The 15,505-nt window shown below is 38.5% G+C and overlaps 1 protein-coding gene across 2 annotated transcripts; it reads right to left on the minus strand.

Moving 5' to 3' along the window:
- Positions 1–281: 281 nt before the first annotated feature.
- On the minus strand, positions 282–10,901 carry syt11b (synaptotagmin XIb). Of its 2 annotated transcripts, none has more exons than XM_056233057.1 (4): positions 10,639–10,901; positions 5,368–6,284; positions 2,929–3,049; positions 282–2,318 (listed from the first exon to the last, which is right to left on the minus strand). In XM_056233057.1, the coding sequence occupies exons 1-4, from the start codon at positions 10,670–10,672 to the stop codon at positions 2,008–2,010; spliced, it is 1,383 nt and encodes a 460-aa protein (XP_056089032.1). In that variant the 5' UTR covers positions 10,673–10,901; the 3' UTR covers positions 282–2,007. The 2 variants fall into 2 exon arrangements, with proteins under 2 accessions (XP_056089032.1, XP_056089033.1); XM_056233058.1 differs by lacking the exon at positions 10,639–10,901 and adding an exon at positions 6,377–6,450.
- Between the last annotated feature and the right edge of the window lie 4,604 nt (positions 10,902–15,505).

Genomic DNA, 15,505 nt, shown 5'->3' on the forward strand with positions numbered 1-15,505 from the left:
TCCAATAATTGTTCTTAAGTATATATACTAAAAAACAAACTGTTTAACTATTTATTTATTAATATTTATAAAATACTAATGAGAAAACACATAATATGTATTTTAACTACACATTGTCATATGAGCAACCAGTCAGTTACTACTCTGATCAGTATACTGTAGTTGAGTTGTTGGTTTGATACATTAAATAGACCTGACTTATTAGAGTCCTTTTGTTTTTAGAGATTGTACTAAACTGCATTGTACATTTTTTATTCATTAAAAAGAACCGAGTCCGACTCATTAGAGTCGTTCGTTCAGGAATCATACTACACTGGTTGCACTGTATGGTTTCAGTTCACTAAAAATAAATTGATCGTGAGTAATTTGTTCTGTAATTGGACTACACTGGGCTTGCTATCTGTTTAACGCTGTAGATTCAATAGTGTTTTGTGGCACTGCTGAATAAATTGTGCAGGAAACTGAGAAAAAAGGAAACAGTTTTTTAATACAATGTTTTGTCTGCATCAGCGAAAAAATGCATGTGCGAGAATTGTTAATGGAGTCGAACGTCATTTGGTTCCAGTAATTCTCTAATGGAATCATTTCTGATTCTCGATTCCCAACCTTAATTCTGCCTCCATGTGAAACACAGACAGATTTAGACCTCCGGCTTGTTAAATTAACTGTGAGGAGCACCAATCAGAGATAAAAGCCCAGGCTATCAGCAGGCACACATGCAATCCATCTAGATCTTGAGGGTAAGCCCACTCTAAATCAAATAAATGACTATACCAATTCTCATCATAAAAGAGAGATGTGGAAAAGTGGTATAAGACAAAAAGGGGAACTGAGGTGAACGAGGTATGCTAGAAGAATAGACTAAGACGTGTTGTTACTGATAGAATTACATGAATACATTCCCTCTTGACTTTATGAACTACAAATGATATACCGCTACATATCTTTCCATTTCCCAAACATAACACCAGAGGGCTCAGAATGCCCCCTTAATATGCCAAAGCTTTCCAGCTCTGAACTACGAACACACCTCTTTGTCTATCTCTATATCACACAGGATTTAAAATGACAGCGGATCCAATCCACCTTAAAAAAGAGCATCTGATGACATGGGCTAGTAAAGTCTACGAAACAGTGAACCTCTGTTTTATGGTGAATTGAAGCTCTGATGTATGAAATTCATACAGACAGTGACATTCAGAGATTGTTTGTAGCATAGCAGTGCAGATTAAGGTTTTCAGGGCCAGATTTATCCAAAGTGCGTGATGAAATTGTTGCACTAGCAATAAATCAGGCCCAGAGTGCTGCCAAAGGGGTTATTGTTGTACAATCACATGACTCAACTTGTAGCTGTGGAGAATGTGACACAGCAGGAATCTCTCCAGCCAAAGCGGAACAGAACAAATCATACTTTAGCCTAGATCATACAACCTATGCGTCACTTCGGTGCATTGCTCATACAGAGGAGAATTAGTACATATCAGAAGCCACTTATCACAAGCTCCCCTTGATGTAAGTTCCAAAAATCAGATGCCTAAAAAAAAGAGCTTGTTTAATGTGTGTCGGCATCACAAATCCACATAATGTCCCCTTCTGGAGTGAAACATGGAGTGTTAAGACATGCGATAAGTTTCATTATGACAATTACAGAATCCTAAACCTCATAAACTCCTAACAGTCTTTCAATATTTTGGTCTCGTTTATTATTTATCATGTATGTTTATGTTCTGGCCGTGTGTGTGTGTGTGTGTGAGCAACTGAGCGAGAAAGTAAGCGTGTACTTTTTTTTTTTTTTTTTTAAAAGATTCATTTCCGAGGCCCATCATCACATCAGCAATGATGTAAACGTTGGCTTAAGTCTTTTTTTTTAAGTCCTCCTGAAGATCAGTTACCTTCCATGTGACGGTAACAAAGGCATATTTTCCCAAACTCTCTCTGTCTCTTGTTATTAAACGTTTCCTGTGTGCCTGTGTTTGAGTGTGTGCAGGGAGAGAGTGTGGTGAAGCTCTAATATTCATTGAGTGTGTGCCACTTTGAGATTTGGCGCCGTGGGTTTTGGCAGACCTCCTGCCAGTGGGTGGCACCCGAGGGGCAGGGGCTGTTTGCGCCGAGCACCAGCCGTCCCAAGGCCTGGTTTTTAGTAGTGCGGTCGAAGTCCATGACCAGGAACTCGATAGAGATGTCTGGCAGCAACTCAGCCGGTACATCATAGATGAAGGATTCATTAAAGACGGGGTTGAGCGTGCTCTTCTTCACATGCGTTTTCTTTTTGGCGATGCGCTTGTGGCCATAGAACACGTTTAACTTCACATATGGATCTGGGACACAAGATAAGAGGCCATTTGATTAGATAGTTTGTAGAAAAAATACTTACATTTAATATTTAAAAAAATGTCATTTAATTATACACTATCTGTAAAAAGTTTAGGGTCTGTAAGATTACAAAAAATACTTTTATTCGGCAATTTAGCAAAATTGTCAATAAAGCCATTTATAATGTTAGAAAATAATTCTATTTCAATTGAATACTGTTCTTTTGAACTTTCCATTCATCAAAAAATCCTGAAATGTAGTATGGTTTCCACAAAAATATTAAGCTGTACAGCTGTTTTCAACAGCGATAATATAAGAAATGCTTCGTGTGCTCCAAATCAGCATATCAGAAAGGATCATGTGACACTGAAGACTGGAGTGATGATCCTGAAAATTCAGCTTTACCATCACAGGAATAAATTACATTTTAAAATATATTTAAATTGAAAATTGTAATAATATTTCACAATATTGCTGCCTTTTGATCAAATAAATGCAGCCTTGGTGGTCATTTAAGACTTACTGACTGATAAAATCTTACTGACCCCAAAACATTTGAACAGAAATTTACACACACACACACACAAATAAATAAATAAATAAATATATACTTACTTCCAGATTGCCCAGTGATGTCCAGTTTTGGAAGGTGTTTTGCCTTTAACACCACCACGCTGAGTCTGTGAGAAACAGGTTGATAGGACAGAGAGACCAGCAGCTCTCCACGGCTTACACACTGGAGAAATGCAAATACACAGACACAAAGGTCAAATAAATTGCTTCTCTCATGCATGCATACATTCATAATTGCAAGACAACCAGTTTTTTTTAAACTAGGTTTTAATATTGAAATCAGCTGTACATTTAAGAATAAGACCCTGGGTCCTCTATGCACCTCCAAAGCACTGGAAGAACTCCAGCATAAGCAGGTAAGATGATGTCATAGCAGCTCTTTTACGCATGGTGTATTAGCAAAGTAACAGATGAGTTAATGATAAGTACAAAATGACTGGGCTGATAACTCATTAATAACTTGTTTTCTGTTTATCTTGGCAGCTCAACGTCTTGAGTTTCGGTTCTGTGCGGAGGCACGAGGAGGCTTTCATGTATGTGCCAACAGGATTGTCTACGCATCATCTAAACCCACTCAGTGAGCAGGAGGATAAGCACATTTATCAATGACTACAAACTACAGTAGGAGGATGGGAGTGATGATTCAGTGCTGAGCTCATACAAGTATTAGATTTATAAAAAGAACCCAGATGAATTAGTCACACAGTGGGAGCATGAATAAAATGCATAAAATAGTGTAAATTAGTCAGATTAGTTATTGTTATTGATGGGTATAAACTAAATTTACAGCAATGTTCTACTGTGTGGTTGTTTTGATATTAGCTTGAAATATAATATATTATACATAATGTGAAAATATTATACATGTAATGTTACAATATTTCATTTAATAAAAATGTTAAATATTTTCTTTACCTAAATTTCACTTCATGTGGTTCTTTTTTCATGCAGTACAAATTAAATTCAGGAAAAACTGTTGAATTAAATAAAAACTGTTTAATTGAATCTGAAATGGGCTCTAAATAAAAACTTTCCTGTAGCTCAAACAGTAGAGCATGGCACTAGCAATGCCAAGGTCATGGTTTGATTCCCAGGGAAAGTAAAACTGATCAAATGTGTACCGTGAATGCAATGTCAGTCATTTTGGATAAAAACATCTGCAAAATGTAGCCTACCAATATTTCAAAATAATATTAATTTTAATAATACAAACAATTTAACTAAAAAACCTTAAAGGGATACTTCACCTCTGGAAAGATGAATGTGTATTTAAAATGGGTCATTTATGTAGAAGAAATGTGAAATTATTTTTGAATTTGGAGCTTTCTAGACTGAGAAAAGCCAGAAAATGTATTTTTGGCTTATGTGGATGAAAGACAACAACTCCCAGAATGCACTTGCTTCGCTGCCCTAGGAGGCCACGCCTACCGGTAACGGAGCGCAGTAGTTAAACAGCAAGTCTAGGGCAGGCTACTAGTGAGTCTCCGTGATGAGTCTGCCCGTCATTTCAAGATCGCCCAAAATGTCCGGGATTCAGCTTTTGCGTTCTACAGTCGCAATTCATTATGTTTACTGTGGCGAGCAGGACGAGGCCGAGGGCGTGATTACTGATGAGAGACACCTGTGAGACGCACCGGTCTCGTATCTCTCATGGAGGAGCGGGAATTTTCTTAGCAATGTTAAAACGAACATCAACCAATCACTTGTTTAGCGTTCATGTAAACACTACATTCAGATTCACCAATTGGAATGAATTCAGTTAGATTGAAACAAAAGGTGTGCATGTAAACAATGAATGGCGCCTGCAGAAAGCAAAAGCTGGATCCCGGACATTTTGTACGATCTCGACGGCCGGACATGTCCAGGAAAAAGAGGATGGTAACCCCTACTACTCAGCGTTCTCCTACTAAGTTACTCAGCTTTCTCCACAGAACAAGAGCCTGCTAGCTTAGCTTCCAAAAAAAGATGTCTGACACTATGTGTACATTCTGTGAGTGAGATCCCACCCTCTATGGGCGGGTTGAAAACATGCGGAACAGCTCCTTCTATTGGCTGTAGTCTTTAGCCTCTGGCCAAAAAATCCTCCGATGACGCAAAATGACGATTTTTGCGTCATCGGAGGATTTTTTCCAGACAAAAAATACATAAATCTCTCGTCTCAGGGGGATATGAGGGTGGAAAGCACGGTAATTTGAAAATACTACAGGGTTTTCTACTAATACAAAGCTTAATGCTAAATACTGAAGTATCCCTTTAAGAGGAATTAGACTTAAGTCAGCGTAGATACTGTTACTTTTTTTAATTTTAATATTAGCTTGAAATATTATGCTATATTTAGGGTCACTCATGTATGTATATATATATATATATATATATATACAATGACTATTCAATTATTTATATTATGGATTTTCTTTTATAAATATTCATTTTAAATAAAAATATAAACATATGTATTGTTTGTGTTATGCTCGCTCTCACCTGCATACTTCTCTTCGTGATCTGTTGCGTAATATGGACCCGGCCTGTACTCGGGTCCACACCTGCCAGTGGAACCATCGCCTCCCCAATCACATCGTCTCGTGAGAACCGGTCAAAGCTCAGCACCAGGAAGTGCAAAGTGAGATCCGACAGGGAGCTGTACGGCACACCATAAAATGTGAAGGTCTCATCGAAAGCAGGCTCCAGAGTCTTCCTCAGAACACGAGTCTTAACACGATGTTTCTTCTCTGGGAGAATGGTCATCTTTACATAGGGGTCTGCGCTGCCCACCTGGCCTTCCACTGCCGGTAGCCCCCGAGCTTCCAGGATGGTGACCACCAAGGCCTTCTTGGGGAAATTATAGTCGATTGCAATGCTGAGGTCCCCCCTGCTGGGCTCATCGGGAGGGGTGAAGGGTGTAGCCGTGCTGGAAACTGTAGTACTGGAGGTCTGACTGCTGCTTGCAGAGCTACTGTCCAGACAGCAGTAATCCGCACGCACGGGAAGCTCCCTCTCCAAGCTGGGAACCTCGTGGCCACTTTCCCCGAGCCTCATCTGCATTTGTTTTTCTCCCAGCAGGCCGCTTTCTGCTGCCGAATCCATATCTACCAGCACCACTGGGCGGCCCTTGCTGCCTTGAGCCCCATCAGTGGTCTGGGACCTTGCCTGGCGTGCCACCCTAATGATCCTCTTGCTGTTGGTCAGCGTGTCAGGGTAGATGCTCATTCCTTTCAGCATGTGAATAAACTTGTATGGCGGGTCTGTGAGAGGGTCACTGTGTTCCGATTGGATGCCATGGAGCTTGTAGTTCCTCCTGTTGTAATGTTTCTGACACCAAGTCCACACAAAGATTAACGCAAAGACTGCAACAACCAACACACCAGCACCGATAAACCCCGCCAGCACTGGGGACATATCTAAAAGAGAAAAATCAGACGGAAATGTAAACAGACTGAAAAACAACTTGATCACATACATTTTTCTACATTCACCAACAGTCTAAACATACCTGAAGATGTTCACAGGCTTAAATCGTAAAAAAATAAAACAACAGCCTTTCTCGTTCTAGAATCTAGATGGTTAAAGCACAACAGCTCTGAAAATGCAGAGACTGACAAACCCACGGAAGACTTACTCTAATATCTACTTCATGCCTACTCCACCCACATGATACAGAGGAACACCATAATCCCACACAGAGACAAACCACTCTATAACAATCTACTGCATCCGGTCTCACTCTGCAACATAGCTATGAAATATCATGAAATCCTATCATATCATTCTGTCTAGGTGTCTTTACGCTTCTGTTCAGTATAAATGTAATGCCGCATCAGAGCGTTCGTCAGTCACTGCCCTGTAAATGCATTTAATTGTGTGCTATGTTAAAATGTTGTTTAAAAGCACCTCATATGCTGTAAAGTTGGCCTTTAGAATAGGATAGAATAGAATGTCAGTTGATAGAATGTGTATATATACAGTATATATACACACACACACACACACATGTAATTTGAACCGTGGTGTAACATATATTAGCGGAACTCGTTCTGTCTGTTTTACACGTTATTTTCAACAAATAACGTGTAAAGAGCTAGTGAGCTTAGCATTGCTAAGGCTTGTGAGACTTTTTTTAAAGAAATGTATTTTTATCATAACATTTTTATCTGATCAAAAGTCAGTAAAAACTATTTTACAGAAAATTAGCTGTTCTATTTATCTTTCTATTCATAAAAAAAGGATCATGGATTCAACAAAAAATATTAAGAAGCTCAACTGTTTTCAACATTGATAAAAAATCTGAAGGACAGTTTATTTACTAGAGCTTTCTGTCCTTGTGTTGTCAGGACACAGTGACATAAATTAAGATGAAGATTGATGACAGCAGAACAGAAACACTCCCTGTGGGAGAGTGTGTTTGTGTATGTTGCTGATATATGGCGATTGTAAGATGAGCTGCTCAAACATGGTTTGATTAACAATGAATCTTTATGCTGAAATCCACGCTCTATCCACCCCACAATGCCATTTTATAAGGTCACAGTGACCAAACTTATGAGATCAGATGTGAGATCAGCAGATTTACTGGATGCCTTTTTTTATTTTTTGTGATGGAGGAAGACAAAGATTCAGAAGAGAATGTGAAGGCAACAAAAAATCAAATAAGAGAATAGGACAAAAAAAAAATAATAGCATGATGGAGCTACAGCCAAAATTAACAGCACAAGGCAGACAGAAAGAGATATTTGCCAGTGCTCCACCCAGTATGTTTTTCTTTGCTCTATTACTCTCTCACCCAACCTCAGACAAAGACCCTCACCCCACTTGCTAGATGATGCAAGACTTGGGTAGGCTCCAAAAAAACAGCTGCTCCAATTACCTGGAAAAGTCCCATGGGCCATAGATGCGCATGAACCAAAAAAACACGCGCAAACAAAGAGGATAGATAAATGAATGAATTACATATTTATATAGCGCATATCCTACTGTACACCCAAATTGCTTTACAATCAATGACAGGTTTCTCTCCTCAGCCACCACCAGTGTGCAGCATCCACTTGGATGATGCGATGGCGGACACAGTACAACGGCGCCAGGGCGCTCGCCACACACCAGCTATAGGTGGAGAGTGGTAGAGGAGAGAGAGTGATCGAGCCAATTCAGTTGATGGGGCTTTTTTTTAAGACGGCTTGATTGGCAAGGGCCAATAGAGGGAATTTTTACACCCCTACTCTTTACGAGAAGTGCCATGGGATTTTTAATGACCACAGAGAGTCAGGACCTCGGTTTAACGTCTCATCCGAAGGATGAGATACCCACCTCACGCACACGTAAACAGTTTTGTTAGAGTTTTTTAATCAATGCAGTGAGAGTAGCAACGTCTCTGACCTCCAAACCAAGACATCTCTATGATTAAATTTCTTGGTGTATTTCTCTGTATTTCTCAGGAAATAAATCAAAATAACATCCCTTTAGAGCCCTGACAGGTGTGTCTATAGACTGTGGACATGGAAGAATGATCAAATATCAAACATCAGAGATGATCTGTCGTGGGTGATGGTAGCTTAATGATTAACTCGTTGCTAGATAAAACATTGCAGATTGGATTGAAGGATGGGGGAGACTTGAGAGGATTGCTAAAAGAGCCCTATCAATGTTACAGCAATCATTGAACTGTAAGATCCTTCATATAAAAAGCATCCACTAAATGACAAACAAGCTGTCTGTGGGTGAAAATGACAGGTTCAATGTTATGTGCTCTGACTTTCCCACCAATTAATGGCCATACACATCTACAACAGCAATAGTGTCTACAGCAGTGGAATCAATTCAGGTCAATTTACCAACCCTGACTAAAATTAGTACTGCCAGTTATTCCAGCAGGACCAGCACTATGGTCTCAGTGTGGATGTCAAAGCAGAATGATGCAGCAAAACAGAAAAACCTCAATCTTGACCCATTTAAAGTCACAATGTAACAAGTAGCAACAGCTCTTTTTTTCTGTATTGTGATGTGTAATGGATTTTCGTAAAAGAAAAATTTGTAGGGTGGGAACTATCCATGGGTTCAATCCATTGGTTGTTGATTGGATGGAGGAAGATGTGAATGCGAGCTTGCAGTCGTTTGTAGGAAAGAGGCGGTGTTTAAGCAGACTAAATGATTGGAGAAGTCACCAGAGAGAAGTCTGGTTTTACTAGATCAAGTGATGACCGTCTAAATAAAATTACGATGTTAAAAAAATAAAACATGCATATAATTGTTCACAATAAAATCATTAAGATGCATTTAAAAAATAGGGTGAAATTCCAATTTTCATGGCGATTTTAATTAAAAAACAGGTTAACAGGTTGTATCCCATATAAGATAAGATCTATTATTGTAAAAGTTTTTATTTTATATGCACAATACTGTCTTACAAGATTCTAAAAGAGGTCCTTGTGTAAATCGTGCTAAGCCCACAGTGAGAGTGGTTGAAGAAACGGTGTCTGGAGCATAAATGTCTCTCGGAGACTGATGGCAGATGGAGGTGGGCACTGTGGTGCCAGCTGGTGCTGGCATCAGATCCGAGGACACTCCTTTCTGTCATGCTATCTCACACCCTCAGACACGACACACTTATAATATATATATATATATATATATATATATATATATATCTTAAAAGATAATACTTTATAAATCGGTTTTGTAATTCAAGTGAAAACATAAAATATAATATATAATCAAATTTGTCTTCATTCAGATTTAGAGAAAATCAATTCTGTATTATTTTGATTTATACTAAAATTACTGTATTTACAAATGCCCATAGGGGCATTAAAATAACCTAAACCAACTTAAGATTTTAATTCACTGCCTCAACAACTGTTTTTCTTTTTCTTTTTTCATTCTCTGTATGAATCAGGTTAATTTTAAAAGTGTAATTTCTAGACCTGGAATGTCATATTAGTAAAATCTTATAACTCCATGGGCATTTTTATAAAGAGTGTACATTTTCCAAGTTATGTCAAGCTCTAAAATATTTTATTGGGTAGAAATTTTAAGTAAAAAAATATTTATCCAGTAAATCACGAACGACAGGAAAAGTCATTGTGGCTTTGAATTTTGCGGATATTGGGGGGCCTTGGAGTAAAAAAAATGGTAGGCTACCAGTCAAAGAGCAGCTGAGCAAAAGATGTTTTGAAGAAAAAAAAGTCTGTCTTTTTTAATCCATACACATGAAAGTCTGGGACATGAGGGTGTGTAGGCCTAAATGATGACAGAAATTAGGAATTGTCCTATAAGAGGGTTTTGAACAAAATGACACACATTTGTATAATTGTACTTTTGACTCAGAATCTTTCAGTTACGGATATAGAGCCAGTATGCTCAATTCCAGGCCATATAGCTGGTGCTTTTGAGGACACATGGGTGGAGACTGTAATCTCAGCGGTGCGCGTTATTAACAAACAAAGAGCCCTCGGGTCCAGTCCGGAATAGACATCACGTCATTCCTGCTTCAATCTCACTGCGCAATGTGCGCATCATTCCATTAAAACACTTTAGCATCACGCATTCAACGTTCGCTATATAATAAATCACTACCTGAACAACATATAGCCTACTGATATCGGTTAAATAGTCTGACTTCCCTTTCTAGAAGCACTCTCCACAATAAAACCTGAAATTAATTATATCTTAACCAGGTCAGGTGTATCCATAATACGTAGTATTCATATCTCAGGCGTGTTGGGATGGCTCAGGCCTGCGCTATAGGCTAACGTTACTCACCGTACACTGCGCTTATTTCAGTGATTTCAGCCATTTTGAGGGTTGGGCGCGCTGCGATCCGGATAACAGCCGTGGAATAAACAATAGCTGCTAGATGTCGTCGGTCCTTCGTTTAGCTGATATAATGTGGATGTCTACATCTCTACAGTACGTGGGGTCCTCTTGTCTGGTCCGGTCCAGGCCGTTGTGGGATGCTGCGCCCTGAAGGATGCTGAGCGTCAGGATGCACTGCGTCAGATTAAGAGTCTGACCGTAAGTACCGCCCACCAGCAGCGAGCATCCAAGAATCGCAACGTCCCGTATTTTCCAGCGTTTTCATGAAGTTTTATTAACTAGTTCGGGAGGAGCACGTTCAGATAATTAACACGAGTGGACAGCAATCAATGATAAAAGGGTACATGTTGGCTGCGTCCCAATTCGCCTACTTATACTACGCCCTAAACGTATGTAGGCCTACTCTTTTTGTGAAGAAAAAGTACTTTTGAGTGTGTAGCAAAAGAGAGTAGGCAAGCTTTGGGACATAGTACTTCGTCATCTTTAACGGACAGCTCTGTCGCGTGCATCATGTCCCCGTAAACTGCCCTGTCAATCATCTCGTCACAGTTAAATTCCTCCATTCAATCTAATATAATTTCTTACCATTTCGAGAGAGAAATGTTGTCGCACGTTCATCTGCCAGTCGTGGGTCTTTAATGCGGAGACTCTCTCCTCATGTGTTTGCAATTTGAATGTATGTATTTACAAGTTAATGGCTATAAACGTATCTTTACAAAAGTTCACAATGATGCTGCAGATACAATATAATGTAGACAACATTGAATAAATAAATTTTCCTCAGGTTAGATACTGATAATTAATCACTTAACCCCCTTTATCTAAACGCAACCGCCGGTCTCGCGCGTCCTCCATGTCTGTAGTTTTTTTTAACACTTTTCATTCGTGTTTGTAGTTCTAACCGAATCCTCGTCCAACGCGCGATGGGTTGTGGGCAATATCAGCCGTTAGAGTGTGCATCGATCTGCACTTCGGATTCTGACAACAGTCTTACCTCGATCCATTGACAGTTTGCAACATCCACCCTCCTTTCTTCACACTCCTAGTTCAAAAATCACTTACATAGGGGGGAGTACTCTGGGTTCGGGCTGAATTCCGAGCTCGGAGCCCTCCCTCCGGACAGCACGCCAAATACGCATTAAATCTTATTTCCTCAAATTATAGCCTATGTAAGTCTGAACTCGTGAAATATCCGTAGAGAACTCGTGAAATATCCGTAGAGGTACATTTAAATAAAAACAAATCCTTAAGATCAATAGTTTTTTTTTTTTACTTTAAGACCAGCAGCTTGGTTTAACGTTGTAGTTATGGTTATGTACTTTGCAAAAATACGTTAAGATAATGTAATTTTTATGACATGAAATTAGAATACTAAAAACCCATGTTCGAATATCCATACTTCCTTGCAGTATGTTAAATGAGTCGGATGTGCAAAAATGGAGTTGACTTAAGGCAGATGGCCTGTGGAAGGGTTTCCCAAATGGGTTCACCAATAAGGGAACTTCAGGGGGTTTGTGATTGATGAAACAAAACGTAAAATTTAATAAAAGCAATCTAAATAAAATGCTTACTAAAAATTATTACATATTTTTTTGTTTATCTGCAGATCATCCATTGACTGTCTTTAGAGAACCACGAACATGCAAATGTGTTGAAATATTATCTTAAAGGGATACTCCACCCAAAAATTCTGTCATCATTTACTCACCCTCAAGTTGTTGCAAACTTGTATGAGTTTCTTTCTTCTGCTGAACACAAAGGAAGACATTTTGAAGAACGATTGGAACCAAACAGTTGATTGGAACCATTGACTTCCATAGTAGAACAAAAAAAATACTATGGAAGTCAATGGTGCCCCACAACTGTTTGGTTCCAATCGTTCTTCAAAATATCTTCCTTTGTGTTCAGCAGAAGAAAGAAACTCATACAGGTTTGCAACAACTTGTATCCCTTTAATATCTCACAAGGTACATCAAGTAAATATTTCAGATAGATTCAGATCAAATGGTTTGGGTGACAAAAAAAGTTTGGTAATCGGTGACCTTCTGCAACTGCTGAGATTGTGTTGCAACCCAGACCATGGGTTTCCTATCCCATGAGGCTAGAGGGGTGCTTTAAGTACCAAGGAAGTTGTTCTTTATGGTTGTTGTTAGTGCATTATGCCAGGTGTCATATATCTTCTAGCGGACAGATATTACCAGTTTACTTTTCTTAATATTTTTTATTATGTAGGGACCATTTTATGGAATAAGGCATAAGTGCGCATTGAGTGTGCGCTGTATTCTGAATATAGTCACGGCTGAAGTAGGGCTGAACCATGGTCCCGAAACACATGTTTGGAGGCCCCCCTCAGTGGCAGACTCCTTATATATTATCCTTGCGTATTGTAAGTGGGATTTGAAAAAAATAATTTAGCAAGCTCATATCTTGGAGGTGTTTTGCCATGAATATATTCACAATATAGCACAGCCTCTAGCTAAATCTTTTAATTAAATACAATTCGTAATATATAAAGCTTAAACAAGAGTCATGTAAGTTAACTCAAGTCTAATGCAGGGCTGTGTATGAAGGAATGTAATACTTTAAAAAATAACCACTAGGTGTCCTCACTCCTGTCTCAGTGTCATGGCTTATAATAAAGGCTTGAACATGTGTCAGACTGTTATGGCACATTGTTATGGCATCACTCATGTATAGCCCAGCAGACGAAAATCCTACTGTTAACAAAACTTTTATCTCTGTATTACTGAATTATAAACTATTATGGTATTCATAACAAGTTGATTGTCTTAAAAACTGCAGATTCTTTGATCTCACTTGATATCACTTGTTTTTGGTCTCATTTCAAGATTTGTCAGATTAAATAAACTGGTTTGTATACTACAGCAATTTTTTTCCTTTCTATTAGCTGGTTTTAAATGCATTTGTTCGTGGATGTCCTGCCTGCACTCAGCATTGAGGTCAGCTGCCACTTTAAGAACTATGATAAATCAGATTGAGTCAGAGCTTTAACCCTTAGAGACCTAGTGTAGCAAAATTGCAACATTTGTATAAAGCAATTAACTACCTAATTTTCACTAAATTTGTGCATAAAAACTACACGTGACTTAGCAGTAGAATAGATGACACTCATAAATTGATAAAAGAATGCAACACTGGGCATTAGGGGTAAAAAAAAATTCTATTGTTCTCACACAATGGAGGCTAATGAATGTTGAATAGTAAAAAATCTATATATGACATTTTTAATGAAGTGGTATTAAAATTACCGGTAATATATTTAAAATATTTACACTATTAAAATGATCAAATATTGGCATTTCTTAATTTTTTTAATGACTCTACTTACTGGTTGTATATATTATTTTTGAAATACATTTGTGTTATGAATTCAAAACTTTTATTTAGTGTTCTGAAAAATAGTAGGGACATTTTGTAACCCTAAATGCCCAGCCCTGCAATTTTTCAAATTCAAGACAAAAAAGGGACCAGGCCTGGCTGAGCTGCATTAAAGAAGACATTGTTGTCGCTATGTCAAAGAGACACTGTTTCAACAACATTTGTTCCAAAACTCATTTGTTTGACCTTCCTAAGGCTGATGAACTTAGAGTAGTTAAAATTTATTTTAAACACAGTTCCTGAACATTAAAACCCAAACGTTTATCTGTGCGCTGCACATTTGTTTTCTGTAAGCTCTCGCTTTTGTAAGATGGTTCACCGCTCCTTAGTAAAATTAGCCGGTTCCACCTGACCAAGTGTCGAGGTGTCCATGAGCAAGACACCTAACCCCAGCTGCTCCCGACGAGCTGGATGGCGCCTTGCATGGCTGACACCACCGTCGGTGTATGAATGAGTGAGTGAATGGGTGAATGTGAGGCAATATGTAAAGCGCTTTGGTGGCCATTGGGTCTGTGAAAGCGCTATATAAATGCAGTCCATTTACCATTTAGCCATGATTTTGTGATCGATTACTGTTTGTAGTACCTTAGTTTTCCGACAAATATCACTATTAAATGGTGGATAACATCTATAATGTATAAGAAAATTACAAACATACCACTCTGAAATGTCCTGTGAATTCCGTGCTTGCAAAATCTGTGCATGAAATCCATTCTGCACTGTCCCCTTGTTCGTTAACATTGTCAGGGTCTGAATCGGGCTTGACGCCATCCTTATTCATATTTACACTAGAGAAGAACTCGCAGTTATGGAGGGGCGGGACATTTGCTAATCACAACACACTGGGCCAGCTAACCAATCATAGGACATTTTGTATTTCGTAAGGAGGGGCTTCATCGAAATCGGCGTGTTCTAGCCAGACTGGGGAGAGAGGAGCTGTAATAATGTAAAATATGTGACAAATTTTTTGAACAATCAAGCATGAAAACATATTTTAGTACACCCCAAAAACAAAATCCAGACTTTGTAAAAGGGCATAATAGGACCCCTTTAAAGGGTAAAATATAAATATAAAATCCAAGGGTTAGTTTTACCAAAAATGAAAAAATTGTCATCAGTGACTCAATCTCATGTTGTTCATCTTTGGAACACAAATTAATATTTTAATGAAATCTGAGAGATTTCTGTCCCTGCATTGACAGTCTCCGCAACTACCACTTTGACGCTTCAAAAAGTTCATAAAGAGATTGTCACTAATCCATATGACTTAAGCAGTTTAATAAAAAAAATTCTGGAGAGAAACAATCGCTTTATATGACAAACATATTGAATTTAGGATTTTATTCACATATAAACATTGATCAGCAAACATAAACAGAAGCTCAACTGTACTTGCTTGACGCGTGAGAACAAA

The sequence above is a fragment of the Rhinichthys klamathensis genome, unplaced genomic scaffold (genome assembly GCF_029890125.1).
Source record: "Rhinichthys klamathensis goyatoka isolate OS25496 unplaced genomic scaffold, OSU_Roscu_1.1 h1tg000359l_1, whole genome shotgun sequence".
NCBI lineage: Eukaryota > Metazoa > Chordata > Actinopteri > Cypriniformes > Leuciscidae > Rhinichthys > Rhinichthys klamathensis.